At 49.8% G+C, this 15,181-nt stretch overlaps 1 protein-coding gene across 1 annotated transcript in view; it reads right to left on the minus strand.

Annotated features, from left to right (window-relative positions):
• Positions 1-2,811: 2,811 nt before the first annotated feature.
• The window catches only part of SEMA5B (semaphorin 5B), a 113,625-nt gene continuing 101,255 nt past the window's right edge, over positions 2,812-15,181 (minus strand). The window contains exons 10-21 of the mRNA XM_025052168.1: positions 15,114-15,181; positions 9,098-9,215; positions 8,767-8,948; positions 7,520-7,663; positions 7,175-7,322; positions 6,828-7,053; positions 6,455-6,673; positions 5,808-5,978; positions 5,555-5,704; positions 5,200-5,244; positions 4,551-4,756; positions 2,812-4,318 (exon numbers count right to left, since the gene is read on the minus strand). Of these exons, the coding sequence (XP_024907936.1) occupies positions 4,160-4,318; positions 4,551-4,756; positions 5,200-5,244; positions 5,555-5,704; positions 5,808-5,978; positions 6,455-6,673; positions 6,828-7,053; positions 7,175-7,322; positions 7,520-7,663; positions 8,767-8,948; positions 9,098-9,215; positions 15,114-15,181 (1,836 nt within the window). The 3' untranslated portion in view covers positions 2,812-4,159. The remainder of the gene's footprint in view (positions 4,319-4,550; positions 4,757-5,199; positions 5,245-5,554; positions 5,705-5,807; positions 5,979-6,454; positions 6,674-6,827; positions 7,054-7,174; positions 7,323-7,519; positions 7,664-8,766; positions 8,949-9,097; positions 9,216-15,113) is intronic.

Consider the following 15,181-nt stretch of genomic DNA (forward strand, 5'->3'; position numbering starts at 1 on the left):
TCAAAGTTCTGTTTGACCTGGATGGTCATTACAAAGGTGTTTGCTATCCCCCTACAATAATCTGTATCGTTGCTCTCCAGGCCTGTTATCTGTCAGCCTAATATCTCCCCTCACCCCCTTCCCATGTTAGATCCCCTTTCTTTTGGATACACATTTTCTTTATTTACTTTTTAGTTTTAGTGAAACAAGGGCACATGTGAGATACTTTTTTTTGAGACTCTGCATTTCTGAAAAATGTTTTTACTCTACTCTCATATGACTCATAGTTTGGTCGAGTAAAAAATTCACAACCAAACATTATTTTACTTCAGAATTTAGAGAATAATTTCCACTATATTCTAAATCCCGTTAGGAAGAGGTTTATACCATTTGTATTCCTAACTTCTGTCTGCTGTTAGGCTGATATTTTCAAATGTCAGGTTTATGGGCCTCAGGGTAAATCCTTCTCAGCTAGGTACAGGATGGGCTCTTTGATCTGGAGACCTCTTCCTTTGGTTCTGGAAAATTTCCCATATTCTTTCTCTGATACTTTCCTCTTCTGAGTTTTTTAATGGGCTGTTAGAACCGCTGGATTGATTCTCTAAGTTTCTTTTCTTTTCTCTATTTTCTGTCTCTTTGACTTTTTGTTTGACTTTCTGGGAAATTTTATCTTTAATTTTTTTCCGCTATCAATTTTTTAAATTACAGTAGCTTTAATGTGTCCTTTTTATTGCATCCTGTGTCATTTCATGAATGTAATATCTTCACTTATTTTGAAGAATTATGGTGTCTTATACAACTTCTCTCTATACACCATCTCTAATTTAATTGAATTCCTCTTTATCTGTTTACTTGTTTTGGTCTTTCTTTCATGTTGGTGCTTTTTCTGATGTTCATGCCCATTCCTATTTAAGAGTGAAGCTCTGTGTAGTTGGGCATGGCTTGTTAATGAGTGTACTTCTCTGTACGACTATTACATGGATGACTAGCTGGCTTATTCTTTCAGAATCTGTAGCCTTGATTTGTTTCTTTAAAGAATCATCTTCCAATCTCCTGCCTGGAGTAGGCGAGGGAGAAACCTAGGTGTCAGAGTCTTGAGTTAGCTGGAAAAGGCAACCGCTGAGTCCCATCGATAATCATATAGTCCATTGAAAATCATATAGTCCTTAGTTGTCCAAACAAACTATTACCATACACCTGCTTCTGTGCCTGGTATCCCCATGTCCAGGGCCTCTCAGGTTCAGTGTCTCAAGGAAACATACTGACCCTTGTAGAGACAGAGGAATGGTGACCTAGCTGCAAGAATTGGGAGTAAAGACAACGTGATGGTCTAGCTGAAGTTTACACACAGATTTTCAACCAACCCCTCTTTCACACTCCCACCTTAACCCTACCTTCCCTAATACTTGGTTCTTCTAATTATTGATTCTTGCGACATTGCTCGGGTACTTAGGTTTGACTCACATCCACTCTACCAGGTGATTGCTGTTCCTCCATCTGCTTTCCATCTTCATGTATTAGGATTTGAAATTACAGATACTCCCTGTTTTTATTGAAAACAGTGACAGAGCTCTTTTTTCTTTCTTTCTTTTTTTTTTATAGTGTCGTTGAGAGAAATGGGAACAAATGTCTTCACATCAGCATTTAAATCTCTAAGTCTGCCTTGGTTTTAATATAACTGTGATTATAATTTTGGTTTCTTGAATCCTCTAAATTTTCTGCAATAAACATGTATCACTTTAATAATATGAACACACACGGGTACACACATACAAAGTTGTTTAAAGATAAGAGGGCCCAAGAAGGCCTGGGGCACCCAGCTCTGCATCTTCTACCCCCTTTTGCTGAGCCAGCTGGGCCCATGAAGCCCCTTTATCTTTCACACCTCAGCTTCTTGACACCATGCAACCATTCACGTGGCCTCAAACACTTGCCAGAGAGCACCAAACCTTCCTTCCAAGGAGCACATTCCTAGCTTTCTCGTCTCTGGGCCAGGGGTGATTATGAAGTAGCCTTTGCCAACCATGCAAGCTAATTTTCATGCAGTATGGATTCCTTCATGCATTCTGAATGGTCATGCATCCAAAACCACAACGGTTTTTATAAAAAGAGAATTCAGTGTGTGTGTGTGTGTGTGTGTGTGTGTGTGTGTGTGTGTGCGCGTGCGCGCATGTGTGTGGTGTGTTTTGCCATGGCACTCATGGTTTTCTTCCCACTGATGACATTCCAGTCAATAGGGGCTAGGCATTACCTGGGAATTTTCCATGACTACTTCCTACAGACCTTTCTAGTCCTTTCGGTTGGACATATGAGTAGCTTTTGGGAAGCAGGCACACTGGGCCCTCAAACATTCCTGAACTTCACTGGCTCTACCAAGTTCAAGACGCCCAAATCTAAAATATCCCCAGAGGCTTCCACAAGCGCTGGACTTGTGTGGCTAACAGGAACCCAGTGAGAAATCCCAAAGCTGCAGAAATATTCCTGTGAATCCTGAGCTCTCTCTGACTGGACTCCATGTTGGCCTGAGGACACTGCTATTTCAGGACATGGGATTTCCAGGACATGGGATCCAGAAATACTCTTTTCCTCCTTCTCTACCACTAGGATCACAGGCTTTATAGCTTGACCTACAAATGGACTTTGCTGGGAATCTTATGAGAATTGATCCAGCCAATTAAGTCAGGAAATTGCTCTCTAAATTTAACATGTCCATCATTCTTATCCCAAATAACAGCATTGACTTGATGGGCTGAGGCTTCAAGGTTATTTTTATTTAATCCAGTAAAAACTGTATTGGGCTTCCCACACCTCACAGGTTTACTCATTTCTCAGTCAATTTTGATTTTATTAAACTCAGCATTGTAAAAACCTCATTTAAAAAAAAAACAAACAAACACAAACCCTCATCAACACTCCCCTGCTGGATTTACACATTCCCCCTCTGGAGCTGTTGCCTGGAAGAGCCGCTAAGGGAGCAGGCAGAAATCTCTTCTGTTGTGTTGTCTTTGGTGTACTTTGTGCTCCTACTTTCGGACTTGCTTGTCCTTCATCTCTTTTCCAAAAAGGGTTTAGGGCAACATGTGTGTATAAACATAGACTCACAAATGGAAGTATATCCTCTATTAAGGTCAAATTCTACTCGGGTCATTTCCTCCACCCTGAGAAGACCATCTGTCACCCCAGTGCATTGCTGTGATTGACTAGACCATGTCAAGAGGAGCCCACGCGCACATGCACGAAGACAAAGTTACATTTGGAGACTGGATATCATCTTTAATTAATAATGCCACAGCCCAACATCCTTTTTGTTGCTGTAGCAGGTTGTGATTGTGTGTGTATGTGTTCCTGAACAGATGAGGGGCCAGCAGAGGCTCCCAAGCAGGTCTCAGCCAACAGCTCTTTTGAGCAGCAACTGGAAGACAGTCTCCATAGTGGCACAGAGGCTGGGCTCCTGCCTCTCTTTCTTCTGGGTCACCCTTCGTGCATTCTGGAGGCAAGTCTGAGGCCTGTGCCAGCCCAGATTAAAGGGCTTCTCAGCAAAGATCAGTCTTCAGTCCCCCAGCCCTCACTGTCTCTGACTAGAGGGATGTCCCTGGGCAAAGTACACACAGCTAGGTACGGGTGGAGAACCTAGTTTGGTCTTGGTCCCTCTGTCACACTGGGGGAGCACCACAATGGCCCAGCCCTGGGCAAAGAATCCAGAGCTGCTGGGGCCATCTGATTAGTTCCTTTCAGAGATAATCAGAATGTAGCTCAGGCCCTTCCCGGGGCCAGTCAGAAAGAAGCAGACTTGGCCCGTGATGGCCACACAGTTGTCGTTTCCCACCCAAACCTAAAAGCCTGCTTTCCTGCCATCTCCATTGTCCAATTCCTCACATGCCCAGTAGGTCCATAGCCCAGACATGGCAGGGAAGGTTAGCATGATGGTGAGTTGAAAGGAGGCCATGAAGAGACCTAGGCTGAGCTAGGAACTGCAGCCATGTGCCAGCCTGAAGCCAGCCCTCTCCCCCATGGTCACCGCCAGCCAGAGCTCTTTGAAGCCAGATGGGATCCCCACAAGGCAAGGCAGCAAGTTCTTGGCCAAGTGCAGAAGGAGAAAACCAAACTGGCTCTATGGTCCCATCTCCACCTGCTCTGTGCCTTAGGAAGGCAAGGAGCCCAAGTCCTCGAGACAGTGGTATCAGCTGTTGGGGAAGCACCGTTGTCCAGGTGATGCCTCAGGCCGGAAGCTGTGTTTGTTGAGTGGGCTGGGGTAGTACGTGGTCGTGTACACATTGGTCTGCTGCAACGGGTAGAAGCTAGCTTTGTCATCAGGGATCAGGTTATTCTTGTTCAGAGTCTGGGAGAGGGAAGAAACCAGAGAAGAAAGGGTGAACGGAGAGATGGGGAGAGGGGACAGGCCAGGGCAAGGAGATCAGGAGCCAGGCAACGAAAGAATATTCTAACTGCTGACAGTGTTCTGTTCACAGCACCACTGCTTCCTCCCGAGTACTCAGCCCAGTATGCCCCGCTTAGGGCCAGAACCAATCCACCTGTCACCCTGCTCTCCATTTCTACAGAAGGGCTCTCACCTTGAACTCCATGGGTGTGTACTTCTCATTCTTGGGGGTGCCCCCACCCTTGTAGTGCAGGTGGTTGGGGGTGGCAGGATGGACGAGTGTGGACTCCTGGGACTGGCGCTGGCAGTGCTGGCAGGACAGGTACACTGCCAAGGTCAGCAGTCCAGAGCCCAGGAAGCAGGAGATGCCCGTAGCCACCAGGTGGATGAGACTGAACCCTGGGAGAGAGAAGGGCAAGTGGTAAGGAAAGGGCCACTGTGCAGAGGAAAGCCTCCTGACTGCCTCCCAACAGGAGGCTCTGAGACATAGAGGAAGGGGCTTTGAGACCAGAGACAATGGAAATAGGGAGGCAGGGCAGCCCCTCACCAGGGGCCTCTGTCACAGGGCTGCCTGTAGCTTGGGTCAGAGGAGGCAACCAGAGGATGTGGAGTCAGGTGACTCTTGTTGATTATATACCCGATGACTGCCTCCTAAGTCGGGGGCATGGATGGAACTGCCCAGAGCCGCCTCCACATGGTCTAAAGTACTGGGGAACCTCCACAAGGTTTGTCTGTCTGGAGTAGGAGGTGGAGAGACTCCAGATTTCGTAGTAGGGGGGTCTCCTCCTTGAGGAGGAGGGATAGAAAGACAGTGTCATGAGGGAAGGGCAGGTTCCTTTTACCTCCACAGCCGGTGGCCTCCTCCACACTGGAGGCAGGCAGGATCACTGCAAGAAAGACAAGTGGGGAGGGTGTTGGGGCAGGGAGGAGAGGGGAGGGGTCCCTCTGGGGCTAGGTGTGTCTCTGGGAGGACCCCTGGGTCAGCACAGAGCTGTGGAATGGGCCTGTGGGGTGTCATTTCCCTCTGTCCCACGCAGACCCTACCTCTAAGAAGGGTAGCCCATTCACTACATGAGGCCCCAAGTGGGTGTGCCTGGTGTTTCATCCTGTACCTCCCATGATACAACTTCAGAAGGGGAAGGGAGTTGGGGGCTCAGTGGGAAGGGCTGCTGTGAAGGTTCTGGCTTGAGGACCTACCGGGAATCTCATTGTAGGGGCAGGGGCGGCTCTGGCTGCTGTTTCCAGCACAGGTGCTGGGCCCTGGGACCAGCTCCTCACAGCGCCGGCTGCGGGTCTGGGCTCCATCTTCAGTGCATGCACTCCACTCAGACCACGGCGACCAGCCTTCTGTGGGTTGTGGGTTGGGACGAGGTTAACTGCCCCAGGACCCTCTGGTGGGGATTGGAGAGTTCCAAGGTGCTCCCCAGCCCCAGCCAGATGTACTCAGTACCTGGGCAGGCTTGCGTGGCACACAGTGCCTCCTCTGTGTGCAGCCCCAGACAGATGTCCTCGCCTGGGGAGGGCGCGGGGCTGGTGCAAGAACGGGTGCGTTGATAATGGCCACCACCACAGGAGGCTGAGCATGTGGACCACGAGGTCCAGCAGGACCAGGCACCACGTACTGCAAGGGGATGGGATATGTGAGGGGGTCTGTAGTGTAGGGCCGGAGACAGTCTTCTACCCCATCCCAGGCAAGGCCCCTCTGTCCTGGGCCACACTGACCTCAATGCCCTCCCTCCCCGCCCCTCATAGCTCAGTCTTAGGGAGTGGCCTTCCCCTTCAGGGTGATAGGAGGGAAATACAGGCTGCAGAGGAGTCATCAAAAACCACCTCAAAACTGGCTAAACTCACTAGAGAGAAAAAAGTGACAGAGAGGGGGAGGAAAGGCCCTGCTCCGTGGAAGTAGCTGCTGTGTCCATGTTTAGGGCAAGATATTGCTCTGGGGGCCCCTTATACAGAGTTGGCAGGGAGAAGAGGTCACCTGAGCATAAAGCGTGTTCTGGGTAGACCTGAGGGTCTCCCAGTTGGGGGTTCTCTGGGCGGAGATTTCCCTAGGCTGGGGTTTCCCTGGGCCAAGATTCCTTAGGGCTAGGTTACCTGGACAAGCCTGGGGGTTGCAGTCCTGGTACTCGGCGGCGTCGCCCACGCAGGGCAGACCCCCGTTGCGCGGCTCGGGGTTCGTGCATGTCCTCTTGCGGACGCGGAAGCCCAGCTCACAGTCCCGGGAGCAGGACGACCACGGCCCCCAGGCTGCCCAGCCCCCGCTCACCGTGTGCGGGCCGGTGCCCCCGCTGCGCAAGAGATCCTCCACCAGGGCTGGGGGTGGGGGGACTGGCCTCAGTGACAAGGGCTTCTTCCAAACCCTGTGTTGCGCCCAACCTGAGCTCCCGCTCCCGGCCACCCCCTCCCTTGCCCCATCGCTCTGGGCCTGGGAGGGAGGGTGGCGGGTGGTGAAGGCGTGAGACTATACCGTCGGTGTCGCAGGTTCCGGAGCCGTCCGCAGGGCAAGTTCGGGTCTCCATCCTCCTCCTGCCAAACTGCAGGCCGTGGGGGTCGGGCAGGGGCGCGCGGCACGTGAAGCGGAATCGCTGCTCCTGTCGCGCCCCGCCCTGAGTCACGTTCACCGGCAGCCACGGCGTCCACGGTGTGTTGCGCCGCACTTCGGGGCAGCCCTCGGGGTTGCAGGTCTTGAACTCCTGCGGGATGGGAGGTGGGCTGTTGCATAGCATCGCAGCCTCCAGATCTGGCCCGGCCTGCCCTCCCCTTGGCTACAGGTCCGGAGACCCGGTCCCGCCCGCGTTCGGCCCGCGCCCTCACCACGCTGCAGCCAGGGCAGGAGTTGCCGTTCTCACAGGCCCGACGCCGCGATTGCACGCCGCCCCCGCAGTTGCTGCTGCACTTATTCCAGGAGCCCCAGGATGCCCAGAAGATAGGCACCGGGCAAGGCGTGTTTTCGTTACAGAACCTGAGGGGTATGAAGGGAGGGAGATCATCGTTCTAGGGAGCAGACACCCTCTTCCCTTAATGAGAGCCCACTGGGAATGCAACTGGGAAGGATGAGAGTCCATTGGATCACCCAGAAAAATACTGGTCACTTTCTGGGACCTCAGGACTAGCTAGCTTCTCTCTGTCTTAGAAATCCCCAGCCACAGCCTAGCTCACCGCTCCTCCCGACTCTTGCCCACGCAGATGCGGCCCCCGTGGCGGGGAGCAGGGTTGCTGCAACTTCGCTGGCGGACCTGGAATCCCATCCCACAGGTCGTGCTGCACAGGGCCCACGACGACCACGCGGTCCACGCCCCATTCCTGGTGGGGTCGGAGGGGACAAACAGATGACTTCTGAGCCCTAGCTTCTCAGATCTAGTCTACATCTGGGCAGATGGATTTTGTTGTTGTCAAGAAGTGCCAGACAGTGACACAGAAAATATTAGCTCCTCACCAGGCCATTTCAGGCAGACATCTCATTCGTTCATTTGTTCATTCATTCTTTAACATATATTGAGAGCTTTCTTGCACAGATGGGGCTGTGCTCAGGACTAAAAGTACAGACATAGAACATGGCCTCTACTCACAGAGGGAAAAGACACATTCTCTAGAGAAGGCCCCAGTCGCCTTTCCAATCTACAACCTTCCTTTCAACCCTTGCAGTCAAATCCATGCTCTCTCCCCTCTTCTACCACTGCACATGCCTTGCTCCAACCTCAGATAGCACTCACTCTTGTCTACTTTGACTCCTATTTTCAAATGTTCGCTCTACCATTTACTGGCTGGATAAGCCTGGGCAAGTTACTGAAATTCTCTGTGCCTCACAGTACTATTATCTTTAAAGTAAGGATAATGATTGAGTTTGTCGTGACAGTTAAATTAATAAATTTATATAGAATTAAGTTATTTTAAGAGTGTCCAGAGTTGTAGGTTAGTTGTTATAACCACTTTGAGGAGTCCCCAGGTATTAGGCAGTGTGCAAGCACTTTATACACATTATCTCATTTAACCCTACCAACAACCCTCTGGTGGGGACTGCAACCCTCACTTAGAGAAGCTCAGAGTGATTAGGCGGCTTGACCAAGGTCCTACCTCCAGAGAGTGGCAATCCAGGATGGGCACCAGGTCTGCCTGCCTCATTAGCATCCCATGCTGTCCCTGGTATTTGGGACAGTAAGGCTTATTAATGCTAAGGTCTGTCTAGGGGTGATTCCAATGCCTGTTCATCCTTCTTCTTTGTATCAAGAGCCCCCGCAAGGCAACACTTATCTCACATTAGAGTGGAAACTGCCCCAGAGCTCATGTTTCCTGTCCAGGCTCTTGCCACCCTAAAGTGGTTTCCGTCCCTTAGTGCAAACACCTGGCTGGGGATTCCCCACTCAGGTCCAAGGTAGCTGCTGTGCAAGCTCTGTATCCTCACACACCTGGAACAGTTGGCGATGTGGATGGCTGGCCCCAGGCAGTCGCGGCCACCGCAGCGGGGTCGGGGGGAATCACAGGCTCGGGCCCGACACAAGCAAGAGCCTGAGTTGTCCCCATCTAAGTGCTCACATGGTTGCCATGGTGACCACGGGCCGAAGCCCCCATCCCGAGTCACATTCCGCACCTGCAGGCAAACACCCGGCGCAGGGCCCAGTTACATAACGCAGGGGTAGGGAAGGCATTAGGTCCCAGGGGACATGGGAATACTGATGGGGAGTCACAGCCTGAATTGGGTATAGAGGTCCTGAGTGGGGGACACAGAGGGGTTCTCACAGGACATGCTGTGATGTTCTGGGTCCAGAGGCTCATGTTGGAGCTGTCCTCCAGCGTGCTGCAACGTTGCTGCTTCCCGTCCCAGCCGCAGTATGGGTCCCGTGCCCCCAGGCATGCCCTGCCAGACAGAGGTCCTGAGACTCAAGCCCACTGGCCTCCCAGCCTCACCTGCATCCCAAGAACACACCTGGCCACTCCCCGCTAGGCACCCCTTTCCATCCAATTGCCCTCCACAATAATAAGTTCATCGAACACTTATACTGTGCCAGGCATCATTTAAATGCTTTGCAAGAATAAAATAATTTAATACAACAGCCCAATGAGGAAGGTACTCTTATAATCCCCATGCGATATGGAGGAAACCCAGAGAGCTGACCAAGGGCTCAAACCCTTGCCCTCCAGAGCCCACACATGTAACCTTGCCTTCCCCAGTCTGGGACGTCCCACACTCCTCATCCAAGGCCACAGGAGAAGAGGTGGTGAACAGAAATCCAAAGAGTTGATACCTCTCTGTCAGATGCTGTGATGATAGAGTCAGAAAACACGATGGAAAGGATCATAGAAGATGACCTGGCCCAGCGGTTCTCAACCATGGCTGCACATTATAACACTAAAGGAGTTTCTAAAAGATACTTATACCTAGGCCCACCCCAGACAAGAATCTCTGGGCATGGTGAAGTTTTTTAAAACTCTTAGGTGATCCTAATGGGAGCCAGTTTGAGCATCACTGGGATCCACAATATGAAATTTTTGTTGTACAAAGGAAGAAACAGTCACAGAAAAGGGAAGAGGAGTTTCCCCAAATCCTATAAATTGTACATGGCAGCGATGGTGGTAGAATCTAGACTTCCTGACCATGCTTTCCCCTCATATTCCTGCCTCCCAGTTAGAGGGTGTGTCTGACTTCACACACTGAGGGAACATGCGCCCAGGCCTGGAAACCCAGGCACAGGGTCACTTAGGTTATCCACGTGCTTGTGTGCTCAGTGGCAGGAACCTGAAACCAAACTGTTAGCATCACTAGCTCAGGCTGACAAGGGAGGGGTCACATCCCCTGTCCCCCGTCCTGGGCCCTCAGGACTGGTCTATCTGCAGTGACTCAGAAAAGGTAATGTCCCCACACTGATGCATATCCCAGATACTTCTACTTATATTCTAGGGCTTCTCTTCTCTTTTTCTTTTTGACTTATTCATTGTATCCTTTACCATTTTTAACAACAACAGAATGAATCTCTACTAGTAAGACTTCAAGGAGGAGAAAGAGTATGGGAATTATGGATTTGTTGTCTATTGCTAAGTAAATTAAATTTAAATGCTGGAGCCTGAAGGAAGTTTCCTCCAACACCCAGAGAGCTCACTGCCAACCCCAGGGAACACATACTCTGAGTCCCTTCGGCCTCCTTTACCCAACTTCCACCCCCTGTCCAGGCTTGCGGCTCCACAGCAGTGAGCCTGCTGGAGAGAGAGTGCTGAGAACTGGGGCCAAAACTGGAGGTTAGAAAGCAGAAGAGGCTTTGGGTAAAGGAGGTGCAAAGAGGGTGGGAAATATATGCCATGATATGAGTCTGGGGAGAGAGTTTCACTGGTCAAAGGGATACACAAAAGAGTCAAAGGGTTGCCCTTTCTGATGTCTCCAGGATAGAATCTTTCTTTTCTCTTGAAGCTTCAGAGAGGGTCAGCTGTCAGGTGAGTTCTTTATTTTCAGTGAGTTCAACAGACCACCATGTCTCCTATCCAGGATCCAGAGAAAAAGAGGTTTTATGAGAAATCTTAGAGAGAAGAGGGTGGGGCTTCCCCTTGTCAGAGAAGGGTGAAGAAGACAATGCTATTCCCTGCTCGGGCAACCTATGACCTCATACAAGGGAGACAATGTTTGGGGCTTCAGTGGCTAAGGGCCTCGCTGGACCCCAGTAAACATACTCTGGCCCATGAGGGAATCCAGAACACTCATCTGGTGCTCAAGAATCTGTTTTCCACTTTATTCACTGAAGGATAATTTGTGTAAGTTGTGGAGTATAAGTAAGCTCATGTTTTCATCTGGGATCAGTGGTTCAGTTTGAGAGTGTTTCACCAACAGAATGCATCAAATTAGACATCATAGGGTGAAATATAATACACGTGCAAACGCAGCCCCAGCAATCTGTGGTTTTGAGATTCTGTTCATTAGCTAACATTTGAACGAAATTGGCTGCTAGCAAATTCAACCAATCAGAACTCAGTAAAGCTCACTCCCGAGTGTATTTCCCTCAGCTCTCAGAAAGGGGTACCAGATTCTAGAAGCAGCTGATAGTGCTCTGTTTAAGCAACATATGTTAAATTTTAAAAAGAATTAGCCATGACTAGTGATTAATAATAATATTAATAAGGTTCTACCCATAAAAAATAAATGTCAGTAGAGAAAATGGATATGAGCAGAAAAGTTGAATCAGTTTATACAAGATAAAAGCAGAAGATTCTGTAGGAATGAATTTTGCCTCATGCTACTTCTTTCATCTAGGGCCTGGCCAGTTCTAAAACAGTTGTTTCCAATCTTGACTGCAAATTAGAATCTCCTGGGGATCTTTTAAAAACGCTTAAGCAAACAGAACAAAAAATCTGCCTTTACCTGGGCCTTTGGACTGGAGTAGGCCCAGGCACTGGACTCTTTGAAGCACTCCCCAGGTGATTCTAATGAATAGCATGTTTGAGACCTGCTATTTCAAAGCCACTGTTGTCAATGTCCCAAGCAAAGAAATGAAGTGCCTTGTCTCTCCAACCCATAACAATAAGAAAAGAGAGAAGAAAAACCGCAGAATAGATGCTGACCCCAGGCCCTCCACACCCAATCAGGCTCCCTCACCCTCTCCTATTCCAAATACAAGCCAGCCCTGCCCTGGCCATGACCGCCTGAGAGGGCCTGAAGGACTTCCCTGCAGCCAGTGCCTGAGCTCTCTTGTCCACATTCGCTGCTTTTGCCAAAGGCTTCTCCGTAGCTTACAGGGCAGGGAAGAGTTAAAGTGTGTCTCTGACTGTAGGAGTGGGCAGTTTAGAGTTTCTTTCATTAAAGCAGCCATCAGACCAATAATATATCACCATGTCTTTTTTACTGCAATGTCTCAAGCAGCCATTATAGAAGGGAACAGGTTCATTCCATGGGCTCAGAGGCAGGACATAGATGGATGGTGGAAGTTGTAAGCAAGCATGTAGCAAGTCTCTAAATGGGAGCTGTCTAGGGTAGAAATGGTGTCCCAGGAGCTTGGGAGCAAGTGGCCATTACGTAAGATAGCAGCAGAGGCAGCCCAAAGCCCCCTGCTAGGGAGAGAAGTTGCACAGAGATACTCTTGAGTCTTCCTCTTGAGTGAGCTGGTGTAGAGGGGACCCCCCAACACTTTGATGCGTCCTGAAAGGCATGCTGGAAGGAGGCTTTTCAGGCATAAAACATCTGCTTTCTAGAGCCAGTCAGGATTCATTCCCTCTGCATCTCCTTCTGGGAGCCCTGGTCTCTCTCTGGCCAAGTCCTGGGCATGCTGAGATTTGCCTGAGTGAAAAGAGGGGCCTGGAGATAAGCCCCTGGATCTTGGACAGAGGAGAGGGCCCAAAGGGGCTCTGCTTATCCACCCTCATGCTCTTGCCAGCTTTAGAAGGAGTGAGGAAAAAAGCATGAAATGCCTATCTTAGGACACAATAAAACCCCGTGACCACCCACCCCACAATAACACAAATTCTGATATTGTATGATAGGCAGTTGACTCCAGGACTCTGGAATACACAGCTTGGTGGCTGCATGGGTTTACTTTGATCATTTTACTAACATTGCAATAATGAGACATCATATTTTACATTTTCACATCTGTCTATAGCTTTATGGCAGGGTTTTCATTGTATACATCAAGGGCTCTTATCTCAAACTCAGGAAGCCAAGTGGGATGAAAGTTTCAGACTCCAAAACTGACTTCTTTTTACCTTACTGTCCCAAATGGCCACACTATGCAAACTCCTTGTCCCCTCTTGTGCAGCGCCATGTGAATGGGGACATGTCCTGCCATCTTGCTTCCTCTTCTTCCACTGTAGACCCCACTACATCATATCTGGCTAGAGCCACGCTTGCTCATGCTGGTTGACCATCTGCTTTACGACAGTGGGGCCCACAACTGTCTGATTGATCTTTGTAAAACACCTATTCATGCGCCTGTTGCTCTACTCAAAGACCACTTCAGCATCCACAGTCACAGAATTCAAATCAAAATCCTTCCTTGGCATTCTCAGTTGGCCTTAATCCACTTCCAGTGCCATTCCTCAGTCCTCCCCTGCACCAACCTCCTCTTAGGCCCAATCATCAATTAACTGAAGAAGAATCAATCATGGGTAGAAAGCTGCTTTGTGCCTTGGGCTTGGCGTGGCCCCTGATAGAATATAAAAACTACTGGGACACTAAGTTCGCCTTCTAGGATTTACACCCTCTTAATGAAGAAGGCATATGTGAAAGTTTAATAACACAAGGTTATTAAACTGGAGGAATGCATCAGTAGGTAATCTGTGATTCATCGCCAGGCAGTGCTCTCTGTATCCAAGGTTACAGATTCTAGACTCCAGAGAGCCCGGGAGGCTGGAGGGCCCTTAAATGCATTTGTGGAGGTTAAAAAAGGAATAAGGACAAGACAACATCGCTTATGACTCGCTGAACCAGGCACTTCATGAATATTATTCCCAGTCCTTACAATGACTCAGCCAAAATGAAATACCATTGGCTCTATCAGAATTTCCCACGTAGAAAGCTGAAGCTCAAAAAGTTAAGTAACTTGCTCAAGATCGTATAGCTGGTAGATGGTGGAGTTGAGACAGAACCCCAGGTGTGTCTAATTCCAACAATCAAGTCCCTCCCGCTATGCCCCTGTCTCTGCTCACACATCAGATACAGGCCAATGTGTCTCTCCCTGACCATGCACCCAGAGCTCTCAGGGAAATGAGAATGTTCTAGGCCTATTTCATCGTGCCTCCCTCCTCTTACACTGACAGCCCTGCAAAGTGCTCTGAGCATGGTAGGGCTGAGTGAATATTTGGTGTTTTGCTGATAGAGTCATGTGTTGGGGCTGATGAGAGCTTGAGTGTCTGTCCACTGTCCTCCCCACCTCTCCCTGGCTGCCATATCAAGACCACCCAGCCTCTTACCCTGCCCTCCAGGCCTCTGCCCAGCTCCCAGCACACCCTACTGGGGCTGGAGAACCACTCTCGGCAGCATGGATACCATTCTTCTCCCAACTCTCAAGTACAGATGGGCACAGCCAGGAGTTCTCTGTGGTACAGAGGCCACAGGAGTCCATGTGGTTGTGACTATGCCAGATAAAGGCAGCTTTTGATTAGCTCGAGAATGAGGAGGTGCAGCTTGGAGGAGGCCCACATGGTCAGAGTCTGAGCTACATTTCCCTTTGGCATTGGAATAAGCTTTCGTTTCCCCCTTAAATGCCAGTGTCACTGTTGTCAAATTTGTGAAGCCACTTGAAGCTAAGGTATGCAGAAGTGATCTCGGAAGCAGTTGGGAAGGGAATCTAACATCTCCACATGGTTCCTCACCTCCATCCAACCAAGCCAGGCCTCTCTGCATCTTCTAAGGAAGGAAGAAAGGAAGAGGAGCAAAGATGGGGGGAGGGGCAACAAGTGCTGTGTCTCCAAAGCTAAAGACCACTCTCTGAACAGAAGGGACTGAAAAGAAATCAAGTGTGCTAGAATGGCCCATAGGCCCTAACCGTGGGGCTGACAACAGGGATAACATCCACGACATCCTTTGCTAAATATATCCTTTCCCCAGAAAGTGATGTGTTTTATGCAGATTATTCCAGATAATCGTCACAAAAACCTTGAAGAGGTTTTGTGAGGAGGAAACCAAGGTTCAGAGAGATTAAGTGACTAGTCCAAAGGCACACAGCTGGAAACTGTGCCAGGATGCCACCCCAGGTCCACAGTCCCGCCTCTTAAGCCCCACCTCCCAAGCGCGATTGGCGGAGATAAGCCTTGAAGGCCCGCCCTCCGAACGTCTTACCCTTGGCTCCGGTAGGCGGTGCACCTCTCCAGCGGGAGGCGCAGCACGCCGTCGCTCAGCCCCACGAA

Source organism: Pteropus alecto, unplaced genomic scaffold (genome assembly GCF_000325575.1).
Source record: "Pteropus alecto unplaced genomic scaffold, ASM32557v1 scaffold251, whole genome shotgun sequence".
NCBI lineage: Eukaryota > Metazoa > Chordata > Mammalia > Chiroptera > Pteropodidae > Pteropus > Pteropus alecto.